The 12,284-nt window shown below is 35.1% G+C and overlaps 1 protein-coding gene across 6 annotated transcripts in view; it reads left to right on the forward strand.

Annotated features, from left to right (window-relative positions):
* The window catches only part of FER (FER tyrosine kinase), a 154,223-nt gene that overhangs the window by 42,669 nt on the left and 99,270 nt on the right, over nucleotides 1-12,284 (forward strand). For all 6 annotated transcript variants that reach the window (XM_038125679.1, XM_038125683.1, XM_038125684.1 and 3 more), the window contains exons 7-10: nucleotides 874-1,011; nucleotides 2,240-2,359; nucleotides 7,995-8,117; nucleotides 11,466-11,655. In XM_038125679.1, coding sequence (XP_037981607.1) covers nucleotides 874-1,011; nucleotides 2,240-2,359; nucleotides 7,995-8,117; nucleotides 11,466-11,655 — 571 coding nt within the window. The remainder of the gene's footprint in view (nucleotides 1-873; nucleotides 1,012-2,239; nucleotides 2,360-7,994; nucleotides 8,118-11,465; nucleotides 11,656-12,284) is intronic.

A 12,284-nucleotide genomic window follows, 5' to 3' on the forward strand; every position in this document is an offset into this window, starting at 1 on the left:
AAATGGGTAATGTGATGATTGGCTCTCACAATTAAGAGATTAATATTGTGCGTATGTTAAGAGAAGTTTTGTTGATGTATGTTTATGCTGTTATAGTTTGTTTGGACGCCCTCTGTTCTCCCTGTGGTCCCCTTTTCCTTCCTGTATTGTTGCCATTGGACAACCTTGGTTGTCAGGGGAGGGTGTGTGCTTGTGCCCCTTGTATGGTGCTTTTGGGAATGGAAAAGCTCGTTGCTAGGGGGCGTGACATGGCTACACCTGACCTTCTGTCAGGTTACAAGAAAGCAGTCTCCACCAACAGATGGTGAAGAAGAGTTGACAGACAGACTTTGGGTGGGGCCAGGGTTGGCTGATGTGACCTCCAGGTATAAAAGGTGGAGCAGGCGTTTTGAGGATGAGCCTCTGGCAGTTGGCGATGCTCCCAGTGCTGTCCTTTTTCCTGATTCAGTCCTTTGTTGTGTTTGTTGGGAGGTTTAAAAAACCTTTGAAATTTTAACGTAAGCAGTCGTTCCTTACTTTCAGTGTAGGTTATAACAAACATGGCAAGCCCTGTGTGAACAGCATCATCACTGAACTCTGTACATTCCCTTTCCATGTAATCTCTCCAGCTTTTAGTTTAGCTATGCTGTTTGTTGGTGCACTGAAATCAACAGAAGGAACATGGTCTTAAGAGACTCTAGCCAGTCTAAGCCTGTAGAGGAAAGTCCTCAGGTGATGTATTGTTTCTTTGAATAATATATTGTCATACTTTTCCCTTTTTAGCCAGTTGGAACAAGACTTTGTAGAAGCAGCAAATTGAAAATTTGAAGCATCTTTAATGCCATCTATGCCTTCATTGCCATATTATACACTAGACTTTTTTTTCCTTTCTAGAAAAGGGATCTTGGATGAGTATAGTGAGATCACCAGTCTTGTAACAGAAGAGATTGTGAATGTCCATAAAGAGATCCAGACCTCGGTGGAACAGATAGACCCTAACTCTGAGTATAATGACTTCATAGATACTCACAGGTAAGCATTTTCATCTCATGTTTCTTCTTGAGAAAACCCCGCAACTGCTTAAGCACTCAGAGGAATTTGTTTCTGTTTGGTTCCTTTTACCTTGTCTCTTGTAAAACTTCATCCTAATTTGAAAATTGTTTTATTTTGCACATACAGAAGCTGGCTGAACAGTCTGTTTGGCTGGTTCTAGAAAAACAAATTTCCAGTTACATGAGAATAGCCAGGACTTTGATACTGACAGCAAACTACACATTACAGTCTAGACTCAACGTGAGCCAGTTCGCTGTTTATTTGGATGCAATTTGCATTCTGGGCTAAACTTGTTCTAGTTTAAAGTCAACTCTAGATACCTTTGTGTGATGTTACATTTTGTTCAAATGGTATGCTCTATCTCACCCCTCAAAAGTGTAGGATTTTTTCCAAGCTGTGATCCTCCCCTGCAGTATAATGTATCTGTAATCCCGTTGCCCCAAGTCCTATTCCATGCCCACCTTGAATCTCCCTGTGAAGCTGTGCGAGGGGGACGAGACTCTCTCTTGGCCCCTTTTCTCCCTAGGCTCTCCCTCTGTCCCCTTTCCCCCTTCTCCCTCAGGATCCATGCTGCTCCCGGGGGTGGGACCCCCAATAAACCCTCATCTAATCAGCACCCTCAGAAGCCGTGTGGAGTCTCCTTGCCTGCCTGCTGCTACCAGAGAACACACAGCTTAGGGGCCCCTGGGGACTCCCTGGGGATCAACAAATGAACAGCATCACCTTTGTACTGTGCAGTTATTGCAGGTTGAGACTTCAGAGCATGCAGATAACGCATGCTCTGCGTGTATTAAAAGATGTATTCTCCATTTATTGAACTATTGCTCTGTTTTACTGTATGAAAAAATAGCTCTAAGACTTCTTCCATTATCTTTTTGTTATTGTTATGTGTGAATTGGTGGTCATCACATGCAGTTTGTGATGGAAGCAGATAACAGTCACCCATTCACATTGGTAGTCTTTGAGAACCTTGATTTTTCTGTGAACTTAATTTAAAGAACTATAGTGTGTTTTTTCTCAGGAGACTTTAGAATTGTGGTTTTTTAACAGTAAAAAGAATATCCAATTGCTATCTATCCTTATCTTTCATATCTAATTATAGCTATAATCTAGTTAATGAAATACTTCAAAACCTACTGATTCGCTCTATGATCTACTCAAAGATATATGTTGATTTTGAAATTATAACAATTATTTACTAAATTAGGTCATCAGAAGTTGTTGAACAAGAAATAGAGTTTGATACATCTTTACTAGAAGAAAATGAAAACCTTCAAGCTAATGAGATCATGTGGAATAATTTAACAGCAGAAAGTTTGCAAGTCATGTAAGTCTCTACAAATCTTTCATCCTTTGGAAATGCTATTCTGTGTTATATCTATGCTCACTTAGATCCTTGCATGGCTGTGTCTCCATTTTTAAGGTCCAGTTTCGAAGTGTAGTATTTTCAGGCTGCAGACTCTTTCCCATGCTGGTTGTACTGTTCTTTGCACAAAATCTTTCTCCTTAGTCTCCTCAAAACCTTGTCCTTATTTTCAAAGTATGTAATTCTCTGTGCCAGTTAATAAAATGCCCCAGTTAATATAAACTAGGATGAGTCCTCCTTGGGAATGTGCTGATTCATTTTCCCAAAAGTGTTTCTACATTCACTACCCTAGGAAAAACAGCAAAATATTTTGATGAAATCACTGAGTAGAGTTATATGGTCAGTGATTGAAGTCACCATGTAGAAAATTTTCATGAATAAATTTATTTATCTTTTTTTTTAAGTGTTTGCTTTTGTTTTCTAAAGGAGATTGTTGTACCTTTAGAGTACATTAACTTAGTAACACAGATGTCGCTGTTGTATAGTGTTTCACAGAGTTTTTAGCTATTCAGAGTGATGAACTACCTCTCTGTTTTGTTAATATATTGCCTAGTTAAATATTTTTGTTACTTTTACCAAGTTCACCTTTAATCATTTGTTATGGGGAATGAATTGACTGCTGAGAGTATTATGTTTGTATATTATTGGCCTCAACTTCTGATATAAAATGGTCCTGCGTGTTCACCTGTGAGATTGCAACTGTTAAGCATGCATTAAAAATGGGAAATTCAGAATTTCATTGTTGATGTTTTTGCTGTGTCTGCTGTATTTCAGTTCATGTGAGATTTATTTGAAATATTTTCCCCTTAGAAAGTATAACTGGTGCTTATAACTGATGAATGATATATTGTGGAAATTTTTACATTTAGTTTTCTTTTCTTTAATTTTACTTCCTTAATCAAACTATGATCCTAATTTCTTGTGGGCTTTTCTGAAAACCAAAATCAGTGTGAAGTATTTTCAAATGTAAACATATAGCAAGGTCTTCTGCAGGTTACTCTCATCCCTGTGTTTCTCAACATGACAGAAACTTGGGATTTTATTAATTCCTTTTTAAGGCTGTTAATCATCCTCCCTTTTTTTTGTATAATTTGATTACTTTCTATAAATCTATTCCATTGATGAGTATTGAAATATTTTTAATATGTAGTATCTGTCTACTTAGTCATGAAGCAGCTTTATCTTATGAAAAGATCTCATGATAATTAAGTCCCCTCAATTCCTTTAAACATGCTTCTCTTTTTATTGGATATTCTGCACGGTTGCAAGAAATATATAGATACTGAGCCTCCCTTTTCAATGGAATATTAAAATTTTTCAAAGATTCTGCCTTTGTCTTTCCTTTTGTATCCAATGGCTTAGAAATAAGACAGCAGCATATCTAAATAAAAGAGAATAAATCTTACTTTTCTAATAAACATTTCTGATGAAATAAATAATTTTGTTATAAATTTATGTCCTTATATTTGCCTACATATATATATATATATATATATATATATATATATATATATATATATATTCAGTACAATTTTTATAGTGTTCTGCTGCAAACCATTCACCCACTTGAAAAGGTTTTGGAAATTTGAGAAATTTTATGGTGTGGCATTATTTCTGGAACACAAATCAGGTAGCCCTTTAAAGTGTTGCTGCCTTTAAGGTGTTCACTTTCTGGTATAGATTTAGAGTTCTGAGAAAAACAGTTAAACCATGTTAGGTCAGACCAAAGACAGACACTCAACTTTCTTCATTCCCATATTAGACAACAGGGAAAAAGTCTTGAGAGAAGAATAAAAATGGGATGATCATATAATGCTATTTCCTCAACCTCTCATAATTTTCACCTCTGAAATATTTTGAGATAAATGTCTTTAATGACCATGGAGGTAGTTTATAATATCCTTGGAAGTACTTTTCTTCTGTGATCTTTTTCAATCAGGTTCAGTGTGTAAAAGTATCTGTTGTCCATAGAATTTTTGGTCAAGGAATTCCAGAAATTAACTTCCTATTTTGTGAACCTGCTCTTATCTTTTCTCATTTTATGGCTCTTAAACTTTTGTTTTGGAAGAGAAGAGGAACAATCTGTTCATTTCTGCCTATGATAATGTAAATTTCTGTTCAACTTCTGTTCTGTGATCTGTTTTTCAGAGCGATCTTTTAGCTTTAATCTGTCCTTTCACAAAGCTTACTCATCCTTTATCCATCTGGTTGTCTTTGTTTGAATGTTTTCAAGGCTGCTGTATTGGTTTTGAGATGAATGACTAGAATTTCACAGGTACTCCAGATACACAGTTTAGAGGAAGGTCTTCCAAGGTTTCCTGTGTTCTTACTCTGCTTTGGTTTTAACAAATCCTAGAGAAGCATTCAGTTTGATTTTCTGACCTGAGCAGGTCAAGACCCATGCTCCATTCTCTACATAAATAAAGTTTTGGATTATTTTTTCCCCACTACTTATTTGCCTATTTCCATATGTATTGAAGTGACAGCCCAGGTATGGAGTGTCATAAGGTCTAGAGTAATCCTTTTTTATTCTTCCCATTCAGCCTTTCCCCTACCTCAAATAACATTATATGATCAGTATTCTTTGTTACTTTTCAAACTGTCCTTTTATTTGGATTATTATGAATATATTAGGCAGCGCAGATTATTTATGAAGCTCCACTGTCCCCTGGTACTGTAAAAACTGTTTATTATTATCCTGTTTGTCCTTTTGCTTTTTAATGCCAGTCAGAACTCCTCATTTTTTGTTACATTTCTTGGTAAATGTCTTTACTCACATCTTTTGTTAACTGTGTTTTAGATATCTTGTTACAGTCTTTCCTTAAAGCCACTGCAGAAAAAAAAAAAAAAGCCCACCTGTATTTCTGTCAACTGTGTATGATGAGAAATTTGCAAGCAAGAGAAGTGTATACTACATCATTTATCCATAGTTGATGAATTTTAAAAAGTCAGATGTCAGATCTGTACATGATGAAACAATAGAAATTTGACTTTTGATCTTCAGCATTGAAATCATGGCCTTGGAGCTTTAAAATGCTGCATAATCTTTCTGCAGGGGGAGAACTACCTTCAGTATCTCTCAAATAAAATAAATGCACGTGGTGGATTTATTTCACAAACATTTAAAGCATTCAAAGACTTATATTGATGTATAATCAATAATATTTAGTTGAATCAGCTGTTGTATTGAGTATGCAATGGAAAACTGACAGCTTTGCATACATAACTGTTTAAAGGTTTTAACAACATATATTTTATGGGAGCATGATGAGACAACTGATTTTTATGTTTTAAGGTGAGCATATATTTATGAATAAAATTTTGACAAAGGGAGGTAGTTGAAAGTCAGTGTTGACTAGCTAGCCTTTCTAAGGAATGAGTTATGGTGTCTCCTGATAAATATTCATAGATGTCACCGAATAGTACTGAGAAATTCTGAAAAGTGTAGCAGAATAAGAGTTTATGCTTTGAAGAGACCTGCATTAGAAGCTGAGAGGAGGCAACCAGAGTAAGCTAAACATTGATCAATGAGCATAATAATATCCAGTTCTTCTGAAATATGAGTTCTCTAAGATCAAGCATTTGTTTTAATTGATAGTTGCAGCAAAACAGAGCTTAAAACTAAAGAAATATGAAAGGAAGCTTTCCAGGTAGGAGTATTGTGTGATTTTTAAAGTGTTATAGTGATTAACTGTTAAGTCATGGAAACCCTTTTGTAAACTGATTGTATCCAGAAGGCAAATATGACACCACAAGAAAATTCCCTTGGCAAACAAGGGCCAAGATGATACAAGACAGGTGCAGAGTTGTCAGCTGTAGCCAGTTTGAATGATTGTTTAAACAACTAATAGATGTGAAGGGCAAGGAGGCAAGTGGCTTTGGTGTACCTGGTAGCTTCTTTTTTCTTTTCTCTGAGATGAATAAAAATCTCTCTGAAGTATCTCAGAAATGTCAGGAAGATCTACTTCAGCTTAATTTTTTAATCTGATGCTGCAACATGAAATATCTAATATTTTTGAAGTGGTGCAGTAATAAAGATGTTGTATCTGCATGTATATACTCATTCCTTCTGCTGATGAAGTCTTATCAGTTTGGTTTTAATTTCATGACTGTTGATGCTGGATCATTAGATAAAACATCTGTTTCCTGTAAATCAGTTGTTAAGCAAATACAATGTTGATTAAAATTTTATTTAGAAAGCTGTTTAAAAAGCAGTTAAATTTTTTAAAATTACCTTCTTTAGCAAGGTATTAAAACAAAAAAGTTAGTTGGTAATAAGTTGGAGACCCAGTATAAGAAAACATAGTAAAGTTCAGCATAGAGATTTTGAAGACCTAAAACTAATAAAAATGTATATATGGAAAGCACAGCTGTGATGATGTTACTTTGAGGGAAATGTTTTAAGTATTTATCTTATCTCAAAATAAACGCATATGGAAGGTTTGTCTTTTGGGAAATAAATTTTCGTCATTCACTCTGTGGTTTTTTTTTTAGTGATTTTAGTCTCCTAGAATAAAGTGCATGACTTAGTACAGATCATATATAATCAACATTGTATAAAATGTATTGGGAGGAGAGGACTGATTCAGTGTTTAGAACCAAATAACTCAGTTTGGTATATATGGACATGTGGAATGTGCCTCCTAGATGTTTAGAGAGTTGGGTGTACCATTCCCTGATCTGGAATGGTTTTGGGCTGTAGATCTGTGCAATGGTAATTGCTACATATATTTTGCTTGTGTTCCACTTTTTACTTCAGTAATTTTATTGAAATTTGGCTTGAAAATACAGGGGAAATAAAGTAAGATAGTTAAAGATGTATAGATAAATTACAAAAAGGAAACAAGATGTACATGCTTATTTGTTTTTAACAGATTGTTCTGACTTAACAATTTCTCGATTGATACATATTTTAGAAGTTGTCATTATGTAAGCCATTTGCATACATTGTTTAGAATGCAAATGTTGTTGTACATTCATGGAAATTTTCTTTGTTATTGGAGTATTTATCAAGATAATTGTGAAGTGTTAGTAATGATTTTGAAAGTGTAACACCCTTCTCTGTTAGTATTGAGTGGTTTTGTTTGAATTAACCATTATCAGAGATTGTAATCTAAAAAGGATAATTGTAAAGAAAGATACAATCACTATTACAACAGAAAGTGATCATTTCTACTTGTGCTACTTCTAGAAGTAAATGCAACCTAGCTGCTGATTCTGTGTATTTATTTAACACATGTTTTATGGGTCAGAAGGCTTTTGTCTTTCTTAAAATAGCTCATAAATTAGCAATATGTTAGGAAGGCATTAATTCATGGAACTCATCAGATATTCTGGAAAAAATATTTTCTTGGCAGGAGAACCTTCAGGCAGATCATTCTGTAACCTTGTGTGTATACAGAGTGTTAGAATCTCTAACAATGCAGATTAGCAATGTAAAGGTCCAGCCACACACAAAAAAGAACTATCACTAAGCACTGGGTAACATAATCTAAAAAATAATGCTCTTTTACATCTTTAGGAAAAAGATTACAGTGTTCCCAGATATATACAGTTTATGCTATTCACAGGCTGGGTTTCTGAAATCTGTTCACAGGTTAAAAACAGTAATAGAAGAACTGATGCAGACGCAGCAAAACCTTCTGAGCAAAGAAGAACTTGTTTTGGAACTAGAGAAAAAAATAGAAGAGTCATCTAAGACATGTGAAAAGAAATCGGAGTAAGTTGAAATTTAAATTTCAAAATACAGTAGTTTGAATGGGAAAAATATCTATAGTGCAATTCCTAAAATTTCAGTACGAAATAACCTTCACTAATCTTGTTCTGCTTTTGTGTTTAGCAATTACTGTGAAAAACAATGGTAAGTTAGTTTCTTGTCTCTAAAATAAACCTTGCCCACTGCAGACCCCAACTCACTCAAGAACTGAGCAGCTCCGTAAGTTTAATATAATTGCCATGGTTCGGCGAGAGCTTTTGGCTCAAGAGCTGGACCTTTCATCAATTCAATTCAACTTGCTCAAAGAAGATGAGTGAGGTCAGTTGCTTCTCTGTTTGGCAGAATTCCTTGTGGAGATGTAATTCTGTGAAAGGCTTTAAGAGTCATGTGCAAGACTTTCTTATGCAGTAATATGTTTGCAGCTTGTCAGGTAAAGTTCATTCTTCTTTGCATTTCCTTTACAGAAGTGTAAATGTAAAGTATGTAAATCTCATACCCTGTAGTACTGCATAGTAAATGCCAAAGGTGAGATATTAGTGACTGTTTTAGTGCACCATAAATAAAACATTATTATAAAGAATCATTCTTGGGCAACATCTTTATGTTTTTGTTCTACTTTTGGTTAGAAAAAATATTCACATACTCATCTAAATTGATGTCGATGCAACAGATTAAGAAACCTTTTGTCTGTGGTGATATTTTTATGATTTTTCTTGCAATCAGTCTTAATCTTACTAATTTGGTCATAAGTATTTGTTTACAGTACCAGTAGTGAATTGGCATGCAAGTCCTTTAGGCAATCCTTCATTTACTGAAAAAGTCTTGATGCTCTTGGTTGATGGAACCTTGTCACATGGAACATTGTATAGTATTTAATTCTCATCCAAAACTTCATTTATGTATATGTTGTCAGTGTTTCAAATAGATGTTTTGTGTCCTTTCTGTGGTGAAGTTCACATGCACTTACAGCGTGTTTTCCAATTTTTGGTTCTTGACCTGTCTTCTTTGCTGTATGCTACTTAAAGGATAAACTATATTTGAACTAGCTGAGTTTAATGGGGTGTTGTTTGGGTTTTTTCCCATCAGTATTGTTTTGTTACCAGTTACCACTCCCTGAAAATAGTTTAGACGATCACTGTTTTTCTTACTGTGTGGAAGCTTCTCTGTCTGATCCTTTAGCAGATGTTTGTGGTGTTGAGGAGATTATTTCAGTTCAAATTGCACCAGTACCTGTTTGTCTTCTTAAAGGGCAGGGAATCTGGCTTAGGTATCTAGCTGTACAGTGAAGGCTTCCCTGAGATCATCCTTGTTCTGATTTGTCATTGATCATGCCTGCCTCCAACAAACTTCCTTTTCATCTTTTTACTGCAGTGCAGAGTTGATCAGGATGTTTCAGGATGTTTACTATCCTCAGAATTTCTTGTCCAACTGTTGCATTGGGTTTAATAATGAAGACATATGTTCATACCTTATGGCAATGTCTTGGTTCTATTATCCCTGCACTAATATCCCTTTCCATCTTCAAATGATATCACCTTCAACACAGAAAATGTTTTAATTGTATTTTATTTATATATGTATATGTCAAGCATACCATCTGCCCTTACAACATGATAGCATATTGAATATTTAGATTTTGATGTAGTTCACCTTTTCACCAGTTTCTCATATGTTGCTCTGGTCTGCAGGGATCCTTCATAAGAGATCTCACTCTGTGAAGTTGCTTGTAGTCATTACTAGCAATAGGAATTTTGCAGTTTGCACTCATGCAAGCCACAGGCAAATAATTTTATAGATTCTAATTCCTCATGCATGACTGAAATGGCAAGCACTGAAAGTTAGATTTGGGAAAGCAAATCAGATTGTTATCCATTTTGCCATAGTTCAGGAAGAGACTAGCTTGTGAGTGACTTTTAAGGGTATGTTGTGTTATTGCTGTGTCCTGATCAGTTGAAACCATTCTGTGTTTGGGGATGTAACTCCAGGCAGTGTGTATTCACCCTAAGTGTTGCTGATGGTTGAAACCTGTTATTTTCACATGGTGATGTCCTTTTTTTCTCATAAAGGAGACCAGATGAAAACACAATATCTTCAGGATAACTTCAGAATAGTTGTTCATTTGCTTTTTTGATGCTTTTAAATATATGAAAGTTCATGCCAAATCTCAGTTTCAGATTTGAGAATTGTGTCTGCATGCCTCACACTTACCTTTTTTAAATGAATGATCATTTTGCTGATGGTGAGAATTTTTGCTCACTACTGACTTGATATAACACTCACCTGTATAATTACAATTTGTATTTTTTCCTGCCAAAGAGGATTTTATGACCGGTGATTCCCCTTTAATTTGAAACCCATTTGAATACTCATTTGGCTGAGCATCAGTTTGTGAAGGCTCAATCTCTGCATGAACAACTTTTGCCTTTCTTTTTTTCTTCAAGAGTAGGGCTTGCAGGAGGGCTTGTCTTCAAGGGATTATCCTGAAGATACAGAGTAACACAATACTGTGATTTCTCTTCATATTGTCCTCATTCTTCATACTTCTGGTCCATTTACCTCCTTCATCTGTTCTTGTAGACTGTGAGAACTCTGCATTTCCTGTAGACCACATGTCACTGGGCACTGGTTGTGCTTTTAAGAGTGTTTGTGGTGTGGGTGACACTGTCTCTTAGGCAGCTTCTGTCAGTCTTTGGTTTTGATAGTTCTTTGGGATGATAGTCATCTGGATACCTGCAGATACTCTACATGCGTGTCCTTCAATATGATTTAATCACAACTATCTTGAGTATTCATGAGAATAAATGGTATTCAGAGAAGAAGTATAAAAATAAGCAGAAGATGAAAAGTTGCTTTTAGCTCCTTGTAAAGATAAATTTATTTAGCTTCATAAGACAGTTACAGCCCAGTCCAGAAATACTTGCAGTGCATAGGAAAAAACAGATATCTCTTATGTGATGCCATATGAATTTATACTGGATGTGAGGGAAGTTTAATATTGCAAATTATTGCTGCTAAAACTACACTGTTTGGAGTGAATTTCTCATTACTACAAATCATTACTTAAAATTTATTTATTCTCTAAGGGAGGGGGACCTCCAGTGTTTATCAATTCAGTCAGAAGTGGACGAAAACAGGAGTTCCACCTATATTTAATAAACATTATTTTTGTGATAGAGAGAAGAGAATGAGTGTTTGCTTTCATTATCTTGTTGCTTTGAAAATTTTCTAGAATTTCTTCACCTTTGAATAAATAATTATGTTGAGGAGTTGTCATGCTTTCTTCTCCCCAGATTTTGTGAAGCAAATAGACTATTTTGAATCATGTATATTGTTAATTTTTTTTTTTTGCAGTATTGTACTCTTGCTGAGCCAAAAGCAAGCACTTGAAGAACTCAAGCAAACAGTCCAGCAATTAAGATGCTCTGAGGCAAAATTTGCCGCCCAGAAAGAGCTACTGGAACAAAAGGTTCAAGAGAATGATGGGAAAGAGCCACCACCTGTAGTGAATTATGAAGAAGATGCCAGATCAGTGACTTCTATGGTAAGTTTTACGTCTGTTTTACTGAATTTTGTAGCCCTGCTGTTGTAATTTAGACCTGGGATCAGAATATCATGCTACTCACTGAGGTAATTTAAAGTGAATGGGTTTCACTTTGCATTTTTGGAGACTTATTTGGACAAGAAGTTCAGTTGCATGATTTTTTTTTTAAGTGGCAGTAACTCCTAACAATCTGTATGTGGGGACTTGGATTTGTCTTCTCTACACTTGATGCTTAGGTTTTCATAACACTATTTCATAAAGAAAAGTCTTAACCCTTACATAGATTTAGTAAATGCGACTGAGTAGCTATTCGTAATTTCCTTGGCTGTGCTGAAGAAATAAATTTACAGTTGTAGAAAATAAAGAGCAAAAGCTCTTGGAATTGCTGCACATGTTATGTAATTGAGAAATTAATTTTGTGTACTGTAATTACTCTTTTTCTCAAACAGAAATGAACATTGGTTTCTTTACAACTTATTTTTAAATGTTTACATGGCCTTAATAATTAAAAGAAATTTTTTTTTGGTCTGATGAGACTTCATATAGTTTAAATAAGTACCTTACTTTGCTAATATTTTGTGTGACTTCATTTTCTCAGTTGTGTGCAGCTATGTGCAGAGTTGGTAGGC

Source organism: Motacilla alba, chromosome Z (genome assembly GCF_015832195.1).
Source record: "Motacilla alba alba isolate MOTALB_02 chromosome Z, Motacilla_alba_V1.0_pri, whole genome shotgun sequence".
NCBI classification, from domain to species: Eukaryota; Metazoa; Chordata; class Aves; order Passeriformes; family Motacillidae; genus Motacilla; species Motacilla alba.